The sequence below is a fragment of the Lepidochelys kempii genome, chromosome 6 (genome assembly GCF_965140265.1).
Source record: "Lepidochelys kempii isolate rLepKem1 chromosome 6, rLepKem1.hap2, whole genome shotgun sequence".
Lineage (NCBI taxonomy): Eukaryota > Metazoa > Chordata > Testudines > Cheloniidae > Lepidochelys > Lepidochelys kempii.
The window spans coordinates 102,948,029-102,975,995 of NC_133261.1; the positions used below are offsets into that span (position 1 = coordinate 102,948,029).

General features: G+C 43.0%; 1 protein-coding gene across 3 annotated transcripts in view; it reads left to right on the plus strand.

The window, feature by feature from the left end:
* Positions 1-27,967, plus strand: part of DGLUCY (D-glutamate cyclase) — a 104,293-nt gene that overhangs the window by 16,806 nt on the left and 59,520 nt on the right. Inside the window, exons 1-6 of one of the 3 annotated variants that reach the window (XM_073349431.1) lie at positions 5,874-5,978; positions 7,972-8,083; positions 13,872-14,025; positions 18,412-18,610; positions 19,872-20,022; positions 21,683-21,805. In XM_073349431.1, the coding sequence (XP_073205532.1) occupies positions 5,901-5,978; positions 7,972-8,083; positions 13,872-14,025; positions 18,412-18,610; positions 19,872-20,022; positions 21,683-21,805 (817 nt within the window). In that variant the 5' untranslated portion in view covers positions 5,874-5,900. Of the gene's footprint in view, positions 1-5,873; positions 5,984-7,971; positions 8,084-13,871; positions 14,026-18,411; positions 18,611-19,871; positions 20,023-21,682; positions 21,806-27,967 lie in introns of those variants that run through there. The other 2 variants (XM_073349433.1, XM_073349432.1) reach the window with 2 other exon arrangements.

Genomic DNA, 27,967 nt, shown 5'->3' on the forward strand with positions numbered 1-27,967 from the left:
GGGCTGCTCTCATCTTGGTATTCTTGAGCCTCAGGGCAGGGGAAAGCAAGTCACAAAGTTCCATGAAAGTGCCCTTACGTATGCAAAAGTTTTGCAGCCACTGTGAATCGTCCCAGACTTGCAACACTATGCGGTCCCACCAGTCTGTGCTGGTTTCCCAAGCCCAGAATTGGAGTTCCACTGTATGAACCTGCCCCATTAGCACCATGATGCCCACATTGCCAGAGCTCATGCTTTGAGAGAAATCTGTATCCATGTCTTCATCATTCTCATCATGGTGGTGACGTCGCCTACTCGCCCGGTTTCGCTTTGCCAGGTTGTGATGCTGCATATACTGCTGGATAATGCACGTGGTGTTTAATGTGCTTCTAATTGCCAAAGTGATCTGAGTGGGCTCCACGCTTGCCGTAGTATGGCGTCTGCACAGAAAAAAGGCGCGGAATGATTGTCTGCCATTGCTCTGATGGAGGGAGGAGCGACTGACGATATGGCTTACATGGTTGGCTTCAGGGAGCTAAAATCAACAAAGGGGGTGGCTTTACATCAAGGATTATTTCAGGCAGGACTTCACGGAGGGTTCCAATAAGAAATGGTGCACCTAAGTTATTGTTCTTATTGGAACAATGAGGTTAGTCTGGCCTCTGATTGATACATGGCTAGATTTACCTTGCTGCACCTTCTCTGTGAGTGACTGCAGTGTGACCTAGAGGAATGAGTCCCCTAGACAGGGGAGGGAGGGGGAAGCAAATGAGTACAAAACAAATCTGGTCTATTTCTTGTTTTGATCCACTCCATCTATCTTTTACATCTTTGGCTGGCAGCAGACGGTGCAGAAGGACTGCAAGCCATCCACATCTCATGGCTGCTCGGCAGAAGACGGTGCAATATGACTGCTAGCCATCCTCATCTCTTGCCTGCCCGGCAGAAGATGGTGCAATATGACTGCTAGCCATCCCCATCTCTTGCCTGCCCGGCAGAAGATGGTACAGTACGACTGCTAGCAATCCGTATTGCCTGCCTGCTCACCATAAGATGGTTCAATAGAACTGATTGCAGGACTAAAGAGAATGACCTGGTCAAGTCACTCCAAACTTAGTCCCTGCGCCCATGTCTGTCCAGGCGCTCCCGGCCGACGCAGCCAGGAGCACCTCGGACATGACGATGATGGCTACCAGTCATATTGCACCGTCTGCTGCCAGAAGGCAATGGGTTGCTGCTACGTGTAGCAATGCAGTACCGTGTCTGCCAGCACCCAGGAGACATACTGTGACGGTTACCTGAGCGGGCTCCATGCTTGCCGTGGTATGGCATCTGCACAGGTAACTCAGGAAAAAAGGCGTGAAACGATTGTCTGCCCTTGCTTTCACGGAGGGAGGGAGGAAACGGGGGCCTGACGATATGTACCCAGAACCACCCGTGACAATGTTTTAGCCCCATCAGGCATTGGGATCTCAACCCAGAATTCCAATGGGCAGCGGAGACTGCGGGAACTGTGGGATAGCAGTGCAACACTCCGGAAGTCGCCTCTAGCCTCGGTACTGTGGAAGCACTCCGCCGAGTTACTGCACTTAATACATTTAGAGCATTTTCTGTGGGGACACACACACTTGAATATATAAAACCGATTTCTAAAAAAACGACTTCTATAAATTCGACCTGATTTCATAGTGTAGACATACCCAAAGAAGGTATGGCCTTTTGTCTGATACAAGGAATGCTTCAGTGCTAAAGACTATGCTACTATCACACTACTGCAGAAAAGCCATTTTAAAGGATTTAGCCCATTTAGGCTAGTCTGAGAGTGAGAATCTGCCAGAGTAATTTTATAAAACAGAAACAAGGTGAAACTATGATTTGGACTGAACCTGAGAACATTTGCATGGAGCTTTGGGAAGAGCAGCAACAGTTTTTCATGTCTCTAATAATTTTGCTTATGTGAGTATTTGCCTTAGCTTAATGTTTGTTGTACAGCCTAACTTGCAGCCCAGTTTTACAACTTGCTGACGACTCTTAACTTTCATTCGGTTGTGGGTACTCAGCACTTCACAAAATCTGTCCCTTAGTTTGGCTAAATTAATGCAAATAGCAGCTTCTCCTGGCTATTCACAACTCTGTTACTGACAAACTGTTCTGTCAAAAATGCATACATTTTGTGACTAAGTGTTGTAAAGTTATTATCTATTGTTTGTTAACATTGCTGTCTCATCCTCTGAAGAACAACGTGTCTTAAAATATTTTACATTCTTTAGGACTTTGCTCATGTATTAATCAGAGCTCCACTTTACATAACTTTTAAGGAACAGTGGGGAAAAGGTCACTGAATATCTGTCTGGCAAGAGGAAGAAGGTTCATTAGCTAAAATTCAGATTCTTAGCTAAAGCCTACCAGTCTGTTCAGATTTGCAAAAGAATGTTTCAGCCACATTCTCCATTCTCAAGTAAAGTTCAAAGAACAAGATTAGTTAACATATAGCGCTAATAAAGATGTGGTAATGGAAGGTATCTTCTAAGTAGGCTATCTTATTGAATCTCATTTGAAGTTTTGGTTTGCTAAATAGTTTATATTAATAACCAGAGAATAAAAATAATTCATAGACAAATTACTGTGGCCTTTATTTAATGGTTTTAGTCACAAAGCAGATATGTATAGTGAAATGTGGCTGAAAGTTAGATGAAAATCTGTTTTTGAAGCAAGTGACTCTGCTTTTCAAGAATTGGTTTTATTTCTGCTTCTGAGGAGCTAGCAGTTCTTTCTACTGTCTTACACTTCCATTGCTCAGTAAAGTTTAAGGCCTGATCCAAAGCCCTTTGCAGTCAATGGGAATCTTTCCATTCACTTTCGTGAGCTTTGATTAAATACTTTAGTAAGGACATGTAAAGGAGTGGACTCACCCCTGGCACCTTCTTGTGGCCAGGCAAAGCATAGCACTTCTCTCCCTACTGAGTGTCTCCTGCTGACAGCTGCTATGTCTCTGCAGTCACCTGCCTCATCCTATGACTTGACCCTCCAGCTAGGTTACTTTAAAGTCTTTCCTCTTCCAGGGTAGTCCATGAACAAAAAGTAAGGGTAATTAACACAAATAAACTGAGCTAAAAAGAAATAGAGGAGAATGATTCCTCCTCAGTGCATCAGAATCTGGGTTACCCACACTTTCTCCCCTCAGGGAGGGGCGTTCAGGCAGGGGTCATCTGGAAAACACTTACTTTCAGTCAGCCCTTGCCTCAGGAGCTGAAGTTGTGTTCTCTTTACTGATCTGCCAGCAAGTGAGCAGCTCTGCTCCCCTTTTAAACTGCTCCTCCTCCAACCTGTGCATGCCTTGCCTGTGTGGTGAGGCAAAGCTGCCTGAGCCTAGAGCTGCACCTTAACTCCTTCTTGTCTAGTGTGGGGTTTGGATAGCCCATCATAGGATGCTGTAGCTCTCGCTGAATATTACCTTCCATAAGACAAATGCCTTTCACGGCTTACTTATCAATTTTAAAATCTGCCTTCATGGTGGATGGAATAATGCACTTCTTCCACAGGGACCCAAACTCAGCAACACCTCAGGAACTAACTCTGTAGGCCATACATAGAGACTAGGTTCATAATATGAATGGGAAATTTGAATACCCATGTACTAGTTTGTCCTCTCCCCTCTGTTGCCCTAACTTTTGCAAAGTATGCTAGTACAGCATGAGATACTAGCTCTGGAGAACACAAGGCTAGTTGCTGCAGTTATGTATCAGCCTTGTAGTAGAGAAGAGAAAGGGAGAATAGGAGGTAGGCAAGAATAAAGAAATGAGCCAAAATTCATTTCTGCAGTAAATGTCCCATCCGCACTGAGCAGAAATAAATCTATGACAGATTTAGTTTGTCATTTATTTAATATTTAAAAAAAAGCTGTGCACAAGTGTTTACTGAGTAACCATGTAAGTTTGTTGACTTGTCCACTGACTCTCTGTTCCTACTGTATTGCTTCCCTTCACAATGTTGAGTGTAATTTAGGATGTAATATTACGGATGCTTATCACAACAATTGATCACCATCCTCCTTAAAACACCCCTTAACATATTTAAAGACTTATCAGGTTCCTCCCTCATTCTTTTTTACTCAAGACTAATCATGCCCAATTTTTTTTTAACCTTTCCTCTCAGGTCAAGTTTTCTCAATCTTTTGTCTTTTTGTTGCTCTCCTCTGGCTTCTTTCCAATTTGTCTACATTTTTCTTAAAGTGTGGCACCCAGAACTAGAACTGAGACTTTAGCAGCGCTGAGTAGAGTGGGATAATTACTTCCTATATCTTACATACAGCATTCCTGTTAATACACCCCGGAACAGTATTAGTCTTTTTTGCAATTGCGTCATGTTGCTGATTCAAATTCAACCGTCATCCCCACTATAACCCCCAGATCCTTTTCAACAGTACTATAGCCAAGCCAGTAATCCCCATTTTATAGTTGTTGTGAATTTCATTTATTGAATTTCTTCTTATTGATTTTAGACCAATTTTTCAAGATCATCTTGAATTTTAATCCTGTCCTTGAAATGTTTGTGACAGCTCCAAGTTTAGTATCATCCACAAATTTTATAAGCATATTCTCCACTCCATTATCCAAGTCATTAATGAAAATATCAGATAGTACTGGACCTAGGATGGACCCCGACAGGACCTCACTAGTTATGTTCTCCCAGCTTGACAGTGAACCATTGATAACAACTCTTTGTGTATGGTCTCTCAACCAGTTATGCACCCACCTGATAGTAATTTCATCTAGATCACATTTCCCTAGTTTGCTTATTAGAAAGTACTCTTAACATCATTGGACAAATGGGGAACTTAGGCACAGAGAAACTGAGTGGTTTGCCCAAGATCAACACAGTGACAGATCAGAAAATAAACTGAGGTCTCCTGAATCACAAGCTAGTATCCTTAACCACTGGACGTTCCTTCCTCTCTAATTGACCTACCAGTTCCTGTGGCTATTAGTCCTCTAGGAGACTTCAACACAGATTAATAGATACAAAGAGAGACAATTTGGAAGGTTCTAATGGAGGATTCTGTTTCATCAAGATCATTTAATTTTATGAAAACCATTGGGCTGTAGCCCACGAAAGCTTATGCACTAATAAATTTGTTAGTCTCTATGGTGCCACAAGTATTCCTGTTCATTTTAAGGGAATAACTATCAATTTTCTTGTAACCTGATTGGCTGATAAAGATTATCTTTGGTATAATAAATAGTGAGAGATTTTTTAAAATTACTATTAGTTAACCTAGAGATGGGTCCAAACCAGAATCCTTAAACCAAATTATTTTTATTCATAAAGCATTGACAATGTGTTTAGTGCTGTACAAAGATACATAATGAGGAATGTCCTTCCATTTAGTTCAGTCTGATATACAAAATCAGAGAAGACCGAATAAACTGCAAAGGAGATGTGACAGAGTTACTTTTCGTTTGTCTGAATCCCTAAACAACAAGAAAAAAATTCCAGACCTTCCTTCCTTTGGGCTGCCAACCTACTATAAACATATGAAAAGTTCTGGAGGTACAGGGTGCAAAATCCAGACCCTAAACTTGATCTGAATTTCACAGTGGACCAAACCAGAACCCCACTTAAGAATACCTCATATTTTGGGAGTGGTTTTGAAATTTGGACTCAAGAGCAGATCAGAATGTCACAATCAAAACCCATCTGCACTCTTAGTGCAAGTTAATTAATAATAAAGTTGCTCAGAAATGTAAATTACCATAGTAAAGTGGTTCATGTATCACCCCTTAGGACTGGAATCTTGCATTGTCATGGTAATAACACAAAACACTGTAGATTTTTAACAGAAGTTACCATTTTCTAGAAACCCATAACAACATGTTGTACATTAACTCATGAACTTTTAAAAGAACATCACTGAATTTTCTATGTTTAAAACCACTATTGCTTCTTTAGGAATTGCTTCAACAATAATGGCATCTCCAGAATTAAAAATAACTTCAATGGTAAGGTAATTTGACTACTTGGAGGGTGTTTTCTTACTAACAAGGAGTTGAGCATAGTCTGGAGGTGGCATAGGTTAGTTGTTAGAACAGAAGGGCTGGGAACCAGGAGACTTGGCTTCTGGTTTCCTTTCTCTTTGGGTACGTCTACATTGCAGCTGGGAGTGAGCCTTCAAGTCTGTGTACACAGACTCTCACTAGCAGGGCTCAAGCTAGCATGCTAAAAATAGCAATGTGGCCGTTGCTGCACTGGCAGAGGCATGGGCTAGCCACCCAAGCTTGGACCCACCCAACACCCTGGGGGTCCATCCTTGTGTGGTTAGTCTATGCTTCTGCCAGTGCAGCAACATCCATGCTGCTATTTTTAGTGTGGTAGCTTGATCCCTGCTAGTATGAGTCTGTTTACACAGACTGGAAGTTTCGCTCCCAGCTGCAGTGTAAACATACCCTAAGGCAGAGGCGGGCAAACTTTTTGGTCTGAGAGCCACATCGGGTTTCCAAAATTGTATGGAGGACCTATTAGGGAAGGCTGTGCCACCCCAACAGCCAGGTGTGGCCCGGGCCCCGCCCCCTATCCGACGCCCCGGAATCCCCGCCCCTGCCTGCCCCAGACAACCCTTCCTCTCCTTCCTGACTTCCTCCCCGGGACCCCTGCCCAATCCAACCACCCCTTCTCCCTGACTGCCTCCGGAAACCCTGCCCCCCGCCGCCCCATCCAACCCCCTCCTTCCTGACTGCCCCCCCGTCAACCCCCCTATTTCCCACCCTCTGACCGCCCTGACCCCTATCCACACCCCCGCCCCCAAACTCCCCTGCCCTCTATTCAACCCCCAGGCTGCCTGGAGCACCGGTGGCTGGCGGCGCTACAGCCGCGCTGCCCGGCTGGAGCCATCCACGCACAATGCAGCACAGAGCATCAGGTCAGGCCAGGCTCACCGCACTGCCAGCACAATGCTTAGGGCGGTGAGGTGAGGCTGTGGGGGAGGGGAGAACAGCAGGGGACGGGACGGGGGCGAGCCTCCCAGGCCAGGAGCTCAGGGGATGGGCAGGAGGGTCCCGCAGGCTGGATGTGGCCCGCGGGCCATAGTTTGTACACCTCTGCCCTAAGGGTTTGTCTGGACTAGGACAAATGTCCGAAGTTAAGTCAGGCTAGCTAACACGTTACCTTATCCTGACTTGAATGTTTTGCTAATGTAGATTCAAGTTAACAACTTTTATGTCTGCTTAGCAGATTGAGGTTGAGTGGGGAACTTAGGGTGGACTGTGATTAACAAAATCAAGATAAAAGGTGTTAACCTCCATCTACAAAAGGTCAAGGATATGTCAGGGTTAGGTAACATGTATGACTTCAACCGTATTTCTCAGTCTAGACAAACTCTCATTGCGTGACCTTGGATGAGTCACTTAAACATCTTTGTACCTAAATTTCCCCAACAGAAAAATTGACCCAAGAGTATCCATCATACTATATAAACAGGAAATATTAAGGTTACAATTACATTCAGAAAATATATTCTCTGATTATCAAAGAGCTAAATTTCTAATCTATCTACAGAGATATTTTCAGTTAGTAAATCAGTTCTACAAATCAAAATCTGATGGACTAATCTAGTTGTGCATTTGAGAGTCTCAAAAAGTTTTGGGAACCGAAAACTTAAGAAGTTAAACACTTACCAAAATGAATAAAGTCTGTATGTTGCCTAACTGTAACTAACTAGATTTGACATTGCAGCCAGACTGATAAACTGAACCTCAGTGGCTAATTCATTAGGAGATTCAGCCTCTGCTTAGTCGCGATCTGTGAAACAACCCTTTGAGTTTGTGGTTTGCATTTTGTTTTGAGACTGAGAATTGCAAATAGAGAGGAGACATCGCAGAATATTAAGAGGAAACACAAACCTTGAAACTGACACATTTGATTTTAAAGCAATAGTAAAATGCATGTGCTGTGTTTTTAAGTTTATAATCCAGTAATTGTCACTTTTTTCTGTTCAAGGATGAAGAGATGGTTTTTACAGGAAGCTTGAAATCTCTTCTTCCCCTTACAGTCAGAAGACTAATTAGATTCAACAAACTCAATATAAGTAATACTTCTGGAATGGCTGAGGGTAAGTGAACACAAGAGCTGTAGGTGGACACATAAATCCCATTCCTAGATAATAATAAATGGCCAGGATTTTTCAAAAGCACATAAGTGAAACAGATGCAAAAGACAGGATGTTTGTATCTATTTCACTTGGGTTCTTTTGAAAATTCTGGGTCTCTAAAGGTAGGCTCCCAAATCCATATTAACTCACTTAAATGGCGCTCCCTATAATGTCAGTGGAATTGGCCCTTTTAAAGCACCAAGTGTATATTAATTACTGGTATGGACTTTATTCTGTTTGCACATCATAAATGTGATCAAGTCATGATCACTTAAACCTAAGCTAGCATTAATTTTTAGGTCTGTGGTCAGTTCCTCTTTATGTCAAAATGAGGTCTAATATAGAATTTCCCCATGTTGGGTGGAAAATATTTAGAGTTAGGAAATTGTCATCTATAATATTTAGACATTCCAAGGAAGTTTTATTATGGGCAGCATGAGACCTCTGGCATCTGTCATTCAATCTGAATTTCCCTATGATCATGTAGCTTTTCCCCTCCACACATTCTAGATAAGTGCATAAGGAGCTGATCATCCTGATTTTGTGGCCTTTAGCAAACATCAGCTGTTTACATCACTGTAAGGGCCAAGCTATTTCTGCCCAGTCCTAGTCTAGGTGGATTAGACCAGGGGTTCTCAAACTGGGGGTCAGGACCCCTCAGGGGGTCACGAGGTTATTACAAGGAGGAGGTCGCGAGCTGTCAGCCTCCACCCCAAACCCTGCTTTGCATCCAGCATTTATAATGGTGTTAAATATATAAAAGCTGTTTTCAATTTATAAGGAGGGGGTCGCACTCAGAGGCTTGCTGTGTGAAAGGAGTCACCAGTACAAAAGTTTGAGAACTACTGGATTAGATAATGTATAATGGAGTCTTATAACATTTCTTCCTACTTTTCTACTGCTGGTATTAGGACTCACTTTACAAGAGTGGTTGCTACATCTGCAACATGTGCTAGCCATGTTCCCCTTATTAAAATATTGCAAAGCTTCCACTTGGGATACAATTCACATTTTCACTGAACGTCGTGTGTTAAATTTGACAGCCAGACCTATTGCTCCATTTAGCAGAGCGGTTCTTCAGTTCTTGTTAATTGGCACTCTGTATCCCTCCATCCATTCTTAAAATAACTGCTTGCCAAACTGTCCCAAGAATGGACATATGCAGAAGACACTCAAAGAAGAAATGAAGGTTACTTACGTGTAACCAAAGTTCTTCAAGACGAACTCTGCATGTTCACACTCCATGCTCACCTTCCCCTCTTCTGTATAGTCCTAATTAAGTAATACTGTTATACTCTGCACTAGCAGTGGAAGGAACTGAGGGGTCAGCTGGTGCCATGCCCCCCTTTTGTAGCCTCCAAATGTGCTTGAACACTGATAAGTTATAGGAGGGACATGTGAGTACTCTAATAGGCATTACTACTAGCAAGTTCCACTGTTCATGCTACACCAATTGTCACCTCCCAAGGGTGTTAATATGCAGAGTCCTCCTTGAAGAATTCTAGTAACCTTCATTTCCTGAATTTATAGTAGATTTCTAAGCTATGGATGCATGATGTCAGATGGTTTGATTGGTGTTTTTAACCTCATGTGTTCATCTTCATCTCTGCTCAATAAAAGCATAAATGTATGTTTTCTACAATATCTTCAGCAAAGCAGGACATGTCAGTGGACTTCAGAGGGGGAAAATGTTTAAATTTAGTATTAAATTTAATATATTTATTTACATTTAGTATTAACTATGGTTAGTAATAAATGTATTTCTGTAGTTAGTATGTACATTTAGAAATAAAATTTATTTCTGTCCTAGTTCCCTGTGAACTCCCTAGAGATTGGATTTGTGGGGGAGCATTCAGTACATAAATTTGTGCATACCTCAATTCTTACCTTTGCTTTGCAATTTTCCTTTAAGAGCAGGGTGGGTAGCCTTGTCTCTTGGTTTCCTGTCTTTTGTCAGTTTAGGTCAGGCATAGGATGTTAAGTTAATATTGATATTTTTTCCTTTATGTAAAGAACAGTTACTTCTATCATGTCTCAGATATTTCAGTTGCAGTTTGTATAAGGATCCGTGGACTGGAACCCAGGTCTGCAGAGCCCGGGGCAGCTGAAGTTCACAGAGTGCCACTAGGACGGCATGCAGTGCCATGTCCAGGAACCACTGTTGAGAATAGGCACCGCAGGAAATACCACCTAGAGGACCCAGAGTGACAGTAACCTGCAGTGCTCTAATGGGCCAAGTGCACTATTTATTCATCTTTGAGTGCTAGCACATTTCCATTCCCATGTAGGTGTGTGCATGCCACAAGCACAATTGCTAGAAATTTTCCCCCAGCAGTATCCATCGGGTTGGCTCTAGCACCCTCTGGTGCCGTGTGCACATGGCACCTGTATAAAGGGCCCTTCCGACCCCGTTCCCCTTCAGTTCCTTCTTACTAGAGTGACCAGATGTCCCTATTTTATAGGGACAGTCCTGATATTTGGAGCATTTTCTTCTATAGGCGCCTATTACCCCCCACCCCCGTCCCGATTTTTTCGCACTTGCTGTCTGGTCACCCTACTTCTTACCACCTGTGATGGTTGGCTGGAATCCTTCATTACTTAAGCAGTTCTCTCCTAGTGTTTTTTTCATACCAGTTTTAGTGTAAGTAGTTGTTATGGTTAGTAGTTAGAGTAGTTTTTAGTAGTTTTAGGTTTTAAATAGCTCTGATGCTTCCACACTTAACTTGCAGGGTCATCTGCCTTCCCAGTGTTAGGGCATGCCTTGGTTGCCAGGTTTCAAGCCCTGCGCTGCCTACAATAAAACTATGCCTTTGAGTGACCCCCAACTCGAGCTGTCTCAAGTGCCTGGGGGAAGCTCATAGGAAAGACTGCTGCCAAATCTGCAGGGACTTCAGACTCTGGACTAAGAAGGACCGAGAGGCTCAACTGAAGGTCCTCCTCATGCCGAGCGCCCATCCATCGACCTGGGACTCTCGGCACTGATCGCCCTCCTGTAGAAACACCACAAGCACCAAGAGAAGACCAGGTCTCTGGTGCTGAAATCAAAGGGAGACAGGAAGAGAGCGAGATCTGCGCTGGACCGTTCGTCTCCCCCAGCACCAGAACATCAGGTGTCGACAACTCCAGTGCTACAGCAAATTCCTTGGACACCTACAAAGGAGCAACCTCAGAGTAGACAATGCACCAGCCAGTTTGCAATGCCATCAACTCCTAAGGCATTCGCAATGGCTAGGGACCTTCTCACCCTGCCACTACCAGGATCCCCGGAGGGTCAAGACCAGAGAACCCAGAACTGGCTAGCAGATTGCCTCAGCAGGTTCTTCTTCTCTCACCACGAGCTTGAGTCATTCTCATAAACGGAGCATGACCCAGACAGCACTCGTTCACCACTCTCCACAGCATGTCAGTGGAGGTGCCAATTCAGCTTCCACTGCACCCAGACTTGATCTTCCAGATGGCCAGCTGCTACATCCAAATCTCGTCTGTCTCCATCTGACAGCCTGGAAGCTCCATGGTTGAACCCGGAGAAGCAGGCATGCTCTGAGCTGGTCCCTGAGGTCCTACTGAGCAGTAGGAAGCCCTGCACCTGAACCACCTACCTTGCAAAATGGAAGCGATTCTCCATCTGGTGATCCCAATGACAGATCCCACCTTTACGGTCATCTGTACAGCTTATCTTGGAGTACCTGCTGCTCCTGAAACAACAAGGCCTAGCCCTCTTGTCAGTCAAGGTCCACCTAACGGCCATTTCTGCCTTCCATCCCAAGGTGGACATCTGATCAGTCTTCTCCCACGAGATGATTGTCTGATTTCTCAAAGGCTTGGAAAGGGTATACCCTCAAGTCAGAGATCACCTGTACTGATGGCACAGTTAGTCCCAGATTTTTGAACGGTATTTAGGCATTGCTGTGTTCAGCATTGCAACGCCTGACTGATCTAGGAGCCAGTTGATTATCAATGGGATTTAAGCTCTTAAGTGCCTAAGTCACTTTTTAAAACTGAGATTTAGACTTAGTAATGGGGCAACACAGGGTTAATGAGCTAATATGAGCTCAGGGTGGCTGTTCCCCCTTGCATCTGTGAGCGATGTCAGGATTGGAGGAAGTAGCTTAAGAGGGAAAAGCACATCTCAGTTGATAGATCAGGAAGGAAAGCAGAGATTCAGTCCTCAGCTCCTGGAGAAACGGCTGACTGAAGGCAGGAACTCCCCAGATGACCACGAACTGATGGACCCTCCATGAAAGAAGGGAGGGTTAGATGTTGACTCATCTTGAGATGGAACCATTCCCTTCTATTACTTGTAAACTCAGTTTAGGACCACAGCATGACAAGTGCCCTCTGAAGAAAGAGAGCCTTAATCCAATTTTGGGATGATTCATTTGTGTTAATTCCCCTTGTTTCTGTTTGTTGACTATCCTGGAAGGTGGGGAGAGACTTTAAAATGACCTGGCCAGAGGGCCACATCACGGGAAGAGGCAGACCACTGCAGAAGGTATCTGTTGGGGAAAGAACTGATATACCATGCCTGGCTGGCCACACTGAGTTGCTAGTGGTGAGTCAATCCCTTCACAGGCTTCTAAATCAGTTAGGTGTTGCAGCACTGAGTACAGCTAAGTACAGTTTCTGCAGCTCCCATTGGCCGGGAACGGCAAACTGCGGCCACTGGGAGCTGCAGGGGACCTTGCCTGCAGATGGTCAACATAAACAAACTGTCTCGCGGCCTGCCAGTGGATTACCCTGATGGGCCTGCATGCCAAAAGTTGCCAATCCCTGGAGTACAACACCACGTAAATACCTTTTAAAAATGTGGGCTTTAGGGACTATTAATCTGTGTATTTTATACTGTAGACCAGACCTGCCCCTTTGATTGCATCCCTGTTGTTGTCAATGAGTATTACATATGGAAAAAATAAAAGATTTTAGTAGTTGCTGCTTAAAGATGAATATCTGCTTTTTTCATTTATTCTCATTTTGAAAAATCTCAAAGATGCCAGAGGCCTATTACAGAATAGTAGCTTGCAAAAATGACATGCTTTAAATTAAAGCTGGTTCTGAGGTGATTGCAGACCTGTCTGAATCTGTAATAATTCTATTATTTTCCCTCCTATAATTTAGAAATAGCTGAAATGACTTGAATCTAACCTAACAGACAAAATTTCACTCCTGGGAGAAAACCCTTATGTGCTAAATTGCAACCCAAGTACATTTCCAAGGCCAAGTTTCAAATGCCTGTGAAAAATGGGCTGTGTAATGAAAGATCTTTACTTACTAGACTGGTTTTGAGTTGCAGTTTTGCATTAACACAAGAAAAATAAAGTGCTGTATGGACAAAGTATTGTACTCTTTTTATTTCCATGCCAATATTTACATCAAATAAGATAATCTGTTCTATAACATATCAATTTGCCAGACTATTTAATTGAAGTCATTGTATGGTTCTGGTTTCTCCATAAAATAGCTTATTAGAGAAAAGCCACCCTCTCAAACTGGTGAATGCCAAATACTTACACTACTAAAATGATTGCAGTAACATTGACTGTGAAGAGCATATCTAGGAGGGATTTTATAAACAGTCTTTCCAAAAACATTGAAATTTTATTTAACTATAGTAGTCTGTATTATATTTTAAAATTCTCTTTTTCAAGGGAGAAAAATCTCTTCTCTAGGTAAAATCCATACAGAAATATTACTGTCACATATATTAACAATTGAATTAGTAGCTGATAATTGTTCCCTTTAATGCTTTAAGGCTATAAACAGGCAAATGTTGTGATTTTGCACAAATCCCTTGCTGATGACTTTGAAAAGTTTTGCCATGCAAATGATGGACCTCTCCCACTGCTGTACAGAAGTAAACCAGGTGAATGGAAATGTCCTTCTCTGAGCAGCAATTGTGATATCCGGTAAGTGTGGAAGTCTTTCCAGGTGTCTCACAGGTCTGATATGGATACTGGAAATTATTTGAAGATAACATTTTCCAGAGTGCAGACCATCCATAGCTTTGTACACAGTGAGCCCAACTTGCTCTCAGTTATACCTTTGCAACTGAAGAAAATGGACTGAGGCAATAGCATAGAATTTGACCCATTATCCTAGTTTTTGACAGACACCCCTTTACAATCCGCGTTGTCAACTTTTCAATTGTTTCAATGATCCGAAAAATGAAGTTATATTTAGTTGCAAAGATCTCTCAGTAGTAGACCTCAGAGTTAGCCTATATTATTTTTCCCCATTTCTGCTTTATCCAATAGCAGCACTGATATAGTTGCTCTACATTGCTCAGAGGCGGTGAGGAGACTGACTTCTGGAGCAAGCAGTCAGAGCAAGAGTCAGAACTCTGAAAAACAGCGGCTCCCTAATTTTGTAATGCTCATGAGAAGGAGATCAGTCTCAGGAGCATTTGTCTAGTAAGAATAAAATGTGTAGATGGCTTGAATGTGTGCCCAAGGTTTCTGGCTTAACATGTAGTTGTGTAGGACAAGCAAGCTTTTACTGTTCTTCGAGTGATTCCACATTCCACTATGGTTGTGCACATGCCCCGTGCACATGCCCCATGCACAGATGTCAGAGATTTTTTTTTTTCCCTCAGCGGTACCCAGCAGGGTGGCTCAAGTGACCTCTGTTGCCAAGTGTCAATGCATGCTGGTATAAGAGAACGCAATCTTCCCTGACATGCTCATTTTCTTCGTACCTCCAGTGACGGTTGTCGGCGTGATCCAGACTTGAAGTAACAAGTGCTTCCCTCACTCTTTTCTGCATATAGATACTGTTGTAAATGAGTAGTTTGTTAGTTATAGTTAGTTTCAGTGCTTAAGCATGGCCCCTTCCCAATCCCTCTTCAGAGACCACTCTCAAAATTGCCCTTCAGTAGGAAGTCTAACCTCTTCTTCAGGCAGAGGCCATAGAGGAAGTCCCATTGTACCTCAGGAGAAGGACATCTATTACTGTTACTACTACATCCCCCAGGACAAATGGGGGTCTCAGGCCTATTTTAGATCTAGGAGAGTTGAACAAATTCCTGAAGAAAATAAAATTCTGCATGATTACCCTAGCTTCAGTTATTCCTTCCCTGGAACAGGGGGACTGGTACTCTGCCCTTGACTTAAAGGACGCTTGCTTCCATGTTGCAATATGTCATGACCATCAGAAGCTTCTCAGATTCGTGGCGAATGGTTGCAATTATCAGTTCACGGTGCTTACATTGGAGCTGTCGGCTGTTCCTTGGGTGTTCATGAAGTGCATGGCAGTTGTGGTAGCTCATCTATGAAAATCTGGTATCCCTGTGTGTTCCTGTACCTGGATGACTGGTTGATCAAAGGTTCGTCCAAGGCTTAAGTCCTGCCCACTATATCCATTGTCCTGTCCACATTCTTTGCACTGGGGTTCCTACTAAATTGAGACAAATCAGCCCTTAACTCAGTATAGACAATAGAGTTCATTGGGGCAGTCTTAGACTCCACAAGGGCTAAGGCCTTTCTGTCACAAGTCAGGTTCTAAACTTTACAAGATCAAGTACTGCAACTGAGAACATACCCTCTCGTAACAGTACATAGCTGCCTCAGTTTTCTGGGCCACATGGTAGCATGTACCTGTGTAGTTTAACACACCAAACTACATCTCAGAAAGCTGCAGGCATGACTAGTGTCTCTACGTTAGTTCTGTCATCTCTGGAGTGATAAATGGACCCTCTGAAAGTTTGCCTGAGGATTCCCTTTCTCCCCCTGCTATCAAACCTCAGTCTGGTCACAGATGTGTCTTCAGTGGGCTGAGGAGCTCATATGGGGTCCTGCAAACTCAAGGTCTTTGGTCATCTCAAGATCTAGAGACTCATATAAATGTTAGGGAGTTAAGAGTGGTATGTCTAGCTTGCTTGGCTTTCCTCTCCCACATAGTGGGGAAAAAATTATTAATTCTGACAGACAATTTGGTGCCCATGCTTTACATAAACAGACAAGGACGAACATGGTCAGACCAACAGTGCCAGAAGGCAAATTGCCTATGGACTTCTGTCTCACCTCAGTTTATCTCAGAGCTGCCTACCTTCCAGGGAAACAGAACATGTTAGCGAATCAGCTGAGCAGATCCTTCTCCGATCATCTTGAGTGATCACTATGTTCAGACATGTCCAGGTTCATCTTCCAACTCTGGGAGACCCACCAAGTGGACCTGTTTGCAATAAGAACCAACAGAAAATGCCATCCATTCTGATCCTGGGGATGCTCAGCCCAGGCTCACTGGCAGATGCTTTTCTCCTGTCCTGGAAGGAATCCCTTGAGTATGCTTTCCTTCTGATTCCTTTACTTCCCAGGGTCCTATTCAAAGTGAAACAAGACCATGCTCACCTCATCCTCATAGCACAAGCATAGCTCCTCAACACAGGTACTCAATCCTACTATCCTTGTCAGTCAAGCCTCCTCTGTCTCTCCTGTTGGATCCAGACATCATTTCCCAGGACCACAGGCACCTTCTCCATCCCAACATCCAAGCTCTCCATCTGACAGCATGGGATGCTTTATGGCTGATGACTTTTGAAATGTCCTGCTCAAAGGATGTTCAGAAAGTGCTTCAGAATAGCAGAAAACCCTCAGCTAGGAGCTTTTACCTCGCTAAGTGGCAGCACTTCTCCATTTGGTCTCATAGGAAAGGTGTATTTCCGGAGCAGGGCCCCTGAACCTCGTCCTTGACTATCTTCTAGATTTAAAACAGAGTATTGCAATTAGTTTTATAAGGGTGTGTCTGGCATCTATTTCAGCCTTCCATGTCTTGGTGGATAACAGATCCCCTTTCTCTAAACTCATCCTCACCTGATCCTTAAAGGGCTTGATCAGATTACACCCACATGTATGAGACCCCATCCCTCCTTGGGATCTTTTGAACTCAGTCCTAGCAAAATTGATGGGACCACCATTTGAGCCCCTTGCAACTTGCTCCCTCCTTCACCTTTCCATGAAGGTAGCATTTCTGGTGGCAATTACCTCAGCCAGAAGAGTGAGTGAGTTGAAAACTCTGATGTCAGAGCCACCCATACAGTTTTCCAAAAGGATAAAGTTTATCTTTGCCCCCACCCAAAATTTCTCACAAAAGTAGTCTCTAATTTTCATGTTAATCTAGCAATCTATTTGCCCATGTTCTATCTGAAACACAATGCACATAGGGATGAGGAAAAGCTTCACTCTTGGATGTGAGAAGAGCTTTAGCTTTCTACCTGGCACAAACTAAATCTTTTAGATCCTGTATGAAGTTGTTTGTAGCAGTTGCAGACAGGGCTATGGGCCAACCAGTTTCCACTCAGAGAATCTCCTCCTGGATCTCTGCGTTCGTTTCTGCTACCGACTGGTTAATACAATCCCACCAACTAGAGTGTTAGTACATTCTACTAGTGCGCAGGCAGTTTCTGCAGCTTTCTTAGCACAAGTGCCAATTGTAGACATTTGTAAAGCAGCCACTTGGTCATCAGTCCACATTTTTGCATCTCATTATGCCATTTTTGTCAGTCAAGAGCAGTTGTTCTCAACCCGTGGCCCAATTAGCACACAGCTGTGGCCCATGTGATATCCTTAGGACCATAGAGGTAGTATATATGTTGTGTGGATTTGGCCCACATAACACATAGAGAACTGCATATGTGGCCCACAGTGGTAAATAGGTTGAGAACCACTGGTCCAAAGACAATGCCAGTTTTGGACCAGTTATCTTACAATCACTCTTCAGGTAGACTCCGAATCCACCTCCTTGCATGTTTGCTTTTGAGTCACCTACAGTGGCATGGACATGTGCAATCACTCAAAGAATAAAAGCTAGTTACTTTCCTTTCTGTAATTGTTGTTCTTCAAGATGTGTTCCACATGTCCATTCCATGACGCTCCTGCCTTCCCCTCTCTATGGGAATTTGTTTGGTACAAAGGAACTATGGCAGGTCAGCGGCAGCTCTGCTCTCTTATAGCAGCACGCATCGGTGCATGGCTAGAGAGGGCTCTCAAGCCACACCAACTGGTACCACTGAGGGGGAAAAAATCTCTAACTATGCACAGGGTGCACTCACACCCACAGTGGAACAGACATGTGCAACCCATATTAAAGGTCAACCTTTACAGCAAGGTAGATTAACCAGTTATTTTGTGTTGGTTGCGCTATCACCAAGAAGAAAAAGAAATGAACAGAACAGGAAAAATCCTGAGATTTAACACTTCATGAATGTCAATTTAGGCAACATTTCTTCATGTAATAATTCATTTTGCTTTAAAAATTGTGATAATTTTGACAATATAGCTTTTCCTTTATTTCATTAGAACTGATTGCCTGCTGTACAGGATATATGAGTATGGAGCTTGTACTGGCACTTTGACAAGTCTGAAGGATTATTTTGATCAGCTTAAAGACATGGTGACTTTTTATTTAGGCTGCAGCTTCTCATTTGAAAAGGCAGTCCACAAGGTTGGTGTTCCTCTAAGGAACTTCGAGCAGAAATGCAACATAAGCATGTACAAGGTAAGAATACAGTAATTGTTAAATTACATCGAGGTTCAGATAGGGTTACATCAGCACGTTTTTGTACACTGAAACCTGTACCACAGACCATCTCCAATACACACAATATTGCCTACTAATAAACCACTTTTAGTATCTCCACGTGGTTTTGATGTTTAGTTAAAAGGTTGACTGTACTATGCAATGGATTTTTGTTTCACCTTGGGTTATCATTCGACATGTTTGTTTCTGTTTTCTTGGTCTCAATTAGAAGAAAATATCACTCTCACAGTGAGAGCCTATGTTAGTCTTCAGCTTGGAGAAAATATCTACAGTTGTTTATAAAGAAGAATTTTTCTAATTGTGTTTATTCCATTCTAGAATTAAGAAAATATCGCTATTTATTTCAGTAATGGTATTATCAAGATAGCATTTATTTTATCTTTTGAATTTAGACCTATGAATGATTCTTAACTATTATCTCTTTATACTTTAATTGAAATCTAATACCTTTTATTAAACATTTCCTGTGCAGACAGTATTATTTTTTGGTTTGCTTACTATTTCTCAAATGACAAATTAACTTGGAAGTAAGGCATTTTGTCTTTATAACCTAGATTTGTGTTTCTAAGTGGAAATGACTCAACATTAAAATTTCTTAGGACCAATCTGTGACTCCTCTTCCATGGACAGGAAAGACCCTGGCCCAAAGGAACTTGAATATTTCTGCTATGGAAATGGAGGATTGCCAATTTTGGGTTGTACTGCGATAAGGATCTGTAGGACCTTTGCAAACACTGCTATATGCAGTTTCCCTGCATTTTAGCATGCATGGAGGGTTGTGGCCAATAGATCTGTTTCTTTGTGCTTTTTACCCCGCTTTCCCCCCCAACCGCCCATAGAAGGAGAGAAAACTAGCAGTTAGAGCTACATACCTGGGATCCACAGTTTATCTGGGCTTACCAAAATTCATGCTGCATATGCCAATTTAAGGATTTAGCTCTTAGAACATAATTAATGGTGCAGAAGATATTCACTGTAATACAAGTTAATTACAAGAGCTAAAGGGTAGAATGTCTGGTTTCTTCACTATTGATTGTTATAGGAAATGGATTATTTTCATTAGATGCTAGTTAGAATATTACTCAAAATCCTTTAAAAATATATGTTAAAATGTGCCCCTTATAAATTCAAGGGTGCATAGTCATTTCAGAACTGAAAATAAACCTTGACAGTTCTTCAATTCCTGCTAATGCCTTGGTTATTTTTAAAATATTGTCAGACAGATATCCCTTGCTGCAGAGTTGCTAGTTTTTGCTGCAATTTAGTGGTCACAATGAGACCGATTCCTGAAGACAAGTTAGAAGCAGTTGTGGGAGCTACTTATCCATTGAAAGACTCACATGGAGCACCAATTCACATTGGTAACCCTGGTCAGTGTACATTCCATACATTTTATTCTAGGAGTGACTGAAACTATAAAGCCAAGGAAAAAAATTAACAAAAGGTACAGGGAACAATAAACATCAGCCTAAATTTCAAGTGGCTACATTAAAAACCTAAACCTTTTTATAGGTACATAGGTACTGATTTGTTTACAATTTAGTTTAGCTGAAAGTGAAGGTTTGATGTGACTGAACACAGAAAATGTGTTGGATAAAGAGATGGATGTGTGAAACAGGGAAAGAAGTAATGTAGTCTATATTGATTTCAGTAAAGTATTTGATTAAATCTTATTTGAAAAATACATGTGGTTTGGCTTGAATATGTGCACTGTCCCATCATTGGAAAGGGGAACAATAAATGGCAGTGTTGGGAGATGTCAATTTCGAGACAGGGGATCAGTTGTAAGTCTGGTATTATTTAGCATCTTCATTAATGAATTTGAAAGTAAACACCACATTGCATTTCAAAATGATATTGAACTAAGATGTGTTAAAAACAACTCTGAGGACAGAGAAAATAATACAACTGACTTGGAGAGTTTAGAAATACAGTCAAGAACAAACAAAATGAAGTTCAGCATAGAAAAATGTAAGCTCATTCATGTAGGGGAAAAATGGAACACAGCTATTCAATAGAAAGATTATGTTTGGAAAGCAAAAGATCAAAGGGCAACAGTGGAAAACATATTAGAAATGACCTTTTATTATGAGATGGTAGTAATAAAAAAAGCCAGTGAAGTTATTGGTTTTATCAAATTACAGAGCATGGAGGGAGGTCTATATAGCACTAGTGACCCTGCACCTAGAATAATGCATAGAGGTCTGGGTATTTAACTGCTAGAAAGCAAACTATACATTGGAGTGCATTCAGAGAAGAGCCAACAAAAATGATTGAGGCTATTTTTGTTGGTCTCTGAGGAGAGTTTTAAATAATCACATATGGCTCACTCAAATGAAGTCTAAGGCAGGTGAGGGAAAATAAGAAAACCAGCTGCAGATGTCTGAAGAACATAAACACAAAGGAGAAAGATCAATTGTTTAGGATGATCCAGGACAGTATAACTAGAAATAATTGAATTAAGTCAAGCAAAGGAAAATTTAGGCTGAAGAACAGGAAAGGTTTGATAAGTGAGATCTAATAAGCTGTGGAATAACTGCCAAAGGGAAGTAGCGGAGGCCCTTATCTTTAGTTAATGAAAATGGGCTGGACAGAGCACTGGAGAATGTGCTGTAGGTAGGAACATGCCTGTAGTGGCAAATAGGAATAACCCACCACAACTCTTATGAAAGTAGCTCTTGAGTGAACAGATCAGTTATTGTAAGAACGTTTCCTAGGAATTCTGAAATTCAGAGAGTGCTCAGCATGTTTTCATTTGTCTCAGATACAGCCAGATATAATATGTAATAAAATATCATCTGTGTTTTACTAACGTACAAAAAAAATTTAAGGCGTGTAATATTAGGAGAGGAACTGAGGACACATACATGCATGCTAAGGGAACCGAACAAGCCACTTGAGTCATAGGTTGGCTTTGCCATTGCTGCTTTCCATGCTGTAATTTTAACACCGTGTCACTGGATGAGCTCAGCTTTATACCATTACTGCTTTGCTGGAATTTAATGTTGTTTTACTGTTTGTCAATCATAGGCCTGTTGGGAATCCAAAACCTTTCCAGCCCAGACTATGGAGATCCAGTTCAGCCTCACCCTGGGGATGTTCCAGTGTTTTGGGCCTGTGGAGTAACAGGGGTGGAAGCAGTCAGCAACTGCAGTATGTACTACATATGATGTACTTTTTATGGTTGAGATAACATTGATTTCATTTTTATGTTGTTCACTGTACACTGAGAGACTTCTAACTGGCAGGATGTGGTTAGTGGGTCTGATCTTCATTGCCCTGAACTAGACCTGGTTGGAAAACCCTTGATGGACCCATATTCTGTTGGAACAGTTCATCTTTGAGTTATTTTCCCTATGGGTGCTCCACCTGAGGTTGTGCACATGCCCATGCACTCTTGATTGGAGATCTTTCTGCTCGTAGTACCTGCAGGGCCACACCTGCACTGTACACCTCCTTGTGCTCCAGTCTTAGAATATGTCGGCAGGAGTGGACCCGTGCTACTTCAGTTCATTCTTAACTTCCTGCAGCTTGAGATGGAGTTCTGTGGTATCAGCTATCTGGCTGACAGTTATTCTTCTGCCCTTTTACTCTTTATTTTTGTTTTATAATTAATTTTTAGTTTTGGATATTGATAATTTACATTTTATAGCACAGATGTGCTTTGAAGGTGAGTTCCCGCATCTGTCCCCCCTTTCTTTGAGGCCCCCTTTTCTCTCAGGCCTTCTTGACTGGCAGCTTTCCTGGCAGGATATGCCCAAGATCCTAGGATTCAAGCCCTTCCAATCCTGACACAAGACTTTCTCCCTTCTGTGATAGGCATTCCAGCTGCCGCTCCTGTCCCATCCAGGCTTCAAGAGCAGATGTCAAAAACTAAGGAAAGACCATCTGAAACTGCTCTCCATGAAGTGCTCCCGTAGACCCACAGGATCAGATTGCACACGCGTGCACACACACACACAACATTAGACTCAGCAGTGCAGAGTGCTCCAATACACACACACGCGCGCGCACACACACACACACCATTAGACTCAGCAGTGCAGAGTGCTCCAGAGACTTCATTGGCTACAACCTCCAGAAATCAGGAGATGACTTCAGGTGCACAGAGAGCTACCAAACATAAGAGACCCCACTCCCCTGATAGAGTATCTAGGAAAGAGAAGTCTCCACTTAGATCTGGGAGCAGGGAAACCTCACATCCAGCTGCACATACTGCCAAGGCTCCCACTAGACATGGTATCAAGGCACCAGCATTGCTGAAGAACACTTTCTTCAAAGCCACGTGCCAAGATACTGCATACTGAAAATCTGAGTACCGAGAAGCCTACAGTTAAGCAGCCCTGAGCTATTGACTCACTGGTACCAAGATCAGACTCTTCCAGATGGAAGGACTCTTAAAAGAAATTATCTTACCAGGTACCGTTCATCAAGAGCTAGATCTCTCCAAAATGACTGTGGTCTTCTCTTGTACTGCCTCCTGTACTGCTGGACACATTTCATCTGGGGGAATAGTCCCTGGGCTCATGGGTAGCTTCTAGGTACCTCTCTCACCAAGTCTACAGGGTATTCTTACACAAGAGGTCCCAGCAGGATTCCCATCCACCAGTAGCTCAGGAGCCTCCTCACACTACTCAAGAGGGGCCACCAGGGGAGCAAGAGTTCAGATGAAGTATGCCCCAGAAGAGGCAACTGTGCTTTCTCTGCCATTCTACATGGACAACTTTCAGAACTTGATGAAATGCATAATAGAGGCTATACAGATTCCCATGGAGGAAATCCAGGAACAAAAGCAATCCTTAGTGCACACCTTCACCCAGGGCAAGGTAGCCTTACTTATTAATTAGGCTGTTCTCTCACCAGCCCACACAGTGTGGCAGACTCTGGCCATCATCTCACTCACCTGTACAGGGTCAATAAAAAGTACTAGGGCCCAGCCAAGGGCTCAGAGTACTTGTTTTCTCATCCCACTCCTAATTCCCTAGTCGTCAATGTTGCGAACAAAAGAAGTCAGCAATATCTGACAAAGAACTTAACCATCTGACCTTCTAAGGTGTAAGAGCTACTTATCAGTGTCTCCAGTTCTGAGTTGCCAACTGCCAAGCTTTGATGGCAAAATATGACTTTACCTATTATAGTAAATGTTCTCACTTTATTGAGTCTTTGCCTCAGAACAAGAGAGAGCAGTTTCTAGCTCTTATTACAGATGGTCATACAGTAGCCATAGCCTTCCTGCAGGCCTCCCTTAACACAGTGGATATGGCCTCTCATTCTATGCCCTGTGCCAGGCCTCCTGGGTACAGTCCTCTGGCTTGCTCAAGGAAGTACAAAATATTATGGGCTTGCCTTTTATAAAGGGCGTAAGCTCTTTAGTGACATACAAACAGATCTCTTCATTCACTCAAAGACTCTAGGGTGACGTTGCACTTTCTTGGTATCTACACTCCATCTACAAAGTGAAAATATAGCAAATTTCAGACAGCACAATGCTCCCATCCGGTGTACTATAAGGCATCTCAAAGAATTATTGAGCCACCCAAAAAAAGGTTTAGGCACAAGAAAGGCCTATCCTCCATTGTCGCCTCTCAGATGGCTACCTCATCCAAATGACCATTTTGATACTTTGGTCGAGATTTCTCCCCAGTGGATCTTTAGTTATAGCATTCATCCATTCTCTCAACCTATGGAGACCGCCTTGCCCACTTCCTCCATTTTTAGGAGCATATCACCTCAGACAAATTGGTACCGGAAATAATCTTGACCGGCTACTCCAGGGTTTCTCAAACTTCATTGCACCACGACCCCCTTCTGACAACAAAAATTACTACACTACACCAGGAGTGGGGACTGAACTCGCCCAAGGCCTCCTGCCCCGTGTGTGGGGACGGAAGCCGAAACCCAAGGGCTTCAACCCCAGTCAGGGGGACTGTAACCTGAGCCCTGCTGCCCAGGGCTGAAGCCATTAGGCTTCAGCCCTGGGCAGTGGGACTCAGGCTTTGGCTCCAGGCCCCAGCAAGTTTAAGCCAGCCCTGGTGATCCCATTAAAATGTGGTCGTGACCCATTATGGGGTCCCAACCCAGAGTTTGAAAACTGTTGGGCTACTCCATCCAATTCTGCTCCCCCCCCCCATCCTTGTTCAGGAATCCTTCTCACAGGAGGCTCCTAAAGTAGGAGGTAGAATCCCTCCTGCAACGGAGGACGATCAAAATCATTCCTCCAGGCTTCTTCAGAAAGGGTTTGTGGTCCAGGTACTTCCTGGTCCTAAAGAAAAAAAGGAGGGTGGAGATCGATTCTAAACCTTTGATCTCTAAAAAGTTTTTATTCATACACAGCACTTCAGGATGTTCATCCTAGCAATGACCATTCCATCGTTAGATCCCAGGGACTAGTTTGTCACCCTCAATATCCGGGATCCCTACTTTCAAGTAGCCATAGACCCTGTTCACAGTTGTTTCTTCAGGTTCATGGGGGGCACCAATCATTACCAGTACTGTGTCCTGCCATTGGGCTTATCAACAGCTCCTACAGTCTTTACAAAGTTTGCTTTGCAGAGGGGATGAGGGGTCATTCAATCTCCTCTCAAGCGACTGTGTAAGTAGGTATCAGGATGTATTTTGGCATGCTATGAGACTTGTAGATTGTACCCACCCTCCTAGAATCACTACACACTTCATGCAGGCTCAGTCTACTTCCAGTGGCCTCAAGACATTTGCAAGGCAGCCACCTGGTCCTCCATTCACATATTTTTCACAGCATTATCCCTTACTCCATGCCACCAAAGTGGACATCACATTTGGTGAAGCTGTTCTGCACGCTGTACTGGATCCACCTCCTCAGCATCCTCTTCCACATTAAGGTACTGCTTGGTAGTCTCCTCATGAGAAACCCAAATGGACAACACTTGAAAAAGGAGAGGTTACTTGTATAGTAACTGGAATTCTTTGAGATTTTTGTCTGTATGGGTGCTCCACTACCCACCTTCCTTTCCCTTTTGCTTCAGACTTTTACTATGCTCTGAGGTTGAGAAGGAACTGGAGAGGTATGGGTCTGCTTTTCTCCATATGCCCTCTTACTGGAGCATAAGGCAGCATACAATACAGGTGCAGACCTGTGGGATATATTAGCAGAAAAATCTCTGATCGAGAGTGCACAAGTGCATGCACATCCTCAAATGGAGCACCCATAGGGACAAAACAACTTGAATTCCAGTTACTGTACAAGATGATGAATAACCTATTCTTCCAGCAGAATCAAAATGAAATGCAAAATCATGTTGTTTTCACCAAAATTTTGTTTAGGAGGAAAACCTAGAGAAAAAGAGTTATGGTAATGTGGAAAGGTTCCAGTTCAGCATTTTGGGAAAGAAACATTTTGATTTTTCATTTCGAAATTGCTTTTCTTTCACATTTTTTTTCAAATTTTGTATTATATTGTGTATATATACACTTGGAAGGATTAGATTTTAATTGCTGTCAGTAAACATAGATTTCACCATACACACACAAAATGATGAAAAAAATCTTTCCATTAATAATAATTTAACTTTACAGATAGACAGAGTAAGAAAAATGCTGCTTGAGAACTTTAGTTTGATTTTAAGGATATTTATTTTGTACATTTTGACATGTGATGCTGGCAATTTTTGTTTTGATAGTTATAAAACTTTAACTTTTGTGAACCTCAACATATACTGTCTTAAATTATTATTGCCTGACCCTCCCGCATAATTTCCTGCAACTGTAAAAATTAAAATTGATTAAAAATATGGGGAGAATACAGTAAAAGCTTTTTTTTTATCTGGCATGTTGGGAGAATGGGGGTTGCTGGTGTCATAAACATACAGCTAAGGGTAGTATAAAATCCCTCCTTTACTTAAGCTTATCTGTACCAGCTTAGGTTAAAAACTTCCCCAAGGCACAAATTATTCCTTGTCCTTGGAACGGTATATCGCTGCCACCACTGAGTCAGTTAGACAAAGGTTTAGGAAAAGGACCACTTGGAGTTCCTGTTTCACCAAAATATCCCCCAAACCTCTTCACCCTCTTTCCTGGGGAGGCTTGAGAGTAAACAAGGTGAGCACAGACCAGCCCTTTGGGTTTTTAGGACACTAAAAACCAATCAGGTTCTTAAAAGCAGAGCTTTATAATAAAGTAAAAGAAGCACCTCTGTAAAATCAGGATGGAAGGTAATTTTCCAGGGTAATCAGATTAAAAAAACAGAGGATTCCCCTCTCAGCAAAACTTTAAAGTTACAAAAAAAACCAGGAATACCCCTCCCTCTTAGCCTAGGGAAAATTCACAAGCTAAAACAAAAGATAATCTAATGCATTTCCTTCCTATTACTTACAATTTGTAATCTTAGATGCTTAGTTCAGGTATGGCTTTAGGAGATGTATTTTTCTTGCCCTGGTTCCTCGCTGTCCTGGAGAGAACACAAAGAAACACAAAACAAAACCTTTCCCCCACCGATTTGAAAGTATCTTCTCCTCTTATTGGTCCTTTTGGTCAGGTGCCAACCAAGTTATCTGAGCTTCTTAACTCTTTACAGGTAAAGGAGGGATTTTATGCTACCCTTAGCTGTATGTTTATGACAGCTGGTAAGTGAAAAATTCTGGTTAACTAAGAGGGTGGGAGTGGGGGCACTCAGGGCGCAGGCTCTGGGAAGGAGTGTGGGGCAGGGGTTGGGGTGCATGGGGAAGTGCAGGGTGCCAAATCTGGAAGCACCCAATCTGCAAGCAGCGACCGGTCCCTGCGGCCCCTCGGCTGAGGTGCGGCTGGCGGCTCTGCACACACTGCCCCCATCCACACACACTACCCCGGCAGCTTCCATTGGCCGCAGTTCCCAGCCAATGGGAGCTGCAGAGCCTGTGCTGGGGCGGGGGCAGCATGCATAGAACCGTTTAGCTTCTAAGGGCAGCAGGGACTGGTCGCTGCTTGCGAGGAGCCACCCAAGGTGAGCGCCCCCCCAGATCCAGCACCCCACATCCCCTCCCACATCCAAACTCCCTCCCAGAGCCCTCGCCCCAACCCCACACCCCCAAACTCCCTCCAAGAGCCTGTGCCTCGCATCCCCCCCAGCCCTGCACACACACACACCCCGCACTCCGAACCCCTCGTGGCCATTCCTCCGCCTAGGAGCAACAGGAACATGTTGCCGCTTCTGGGGAGCCACATAGGGAGCCTGCCGGCCTCACACCAACCGGGACTATAAAGCAGACTTTCTAATAAGATTAGAAATGGCAGTGTATAGAGCTTTCTGGTTGGTACAGGGCCGGATAACACAGCTTTTACTGTACTTTAAAACCATAATTTTAC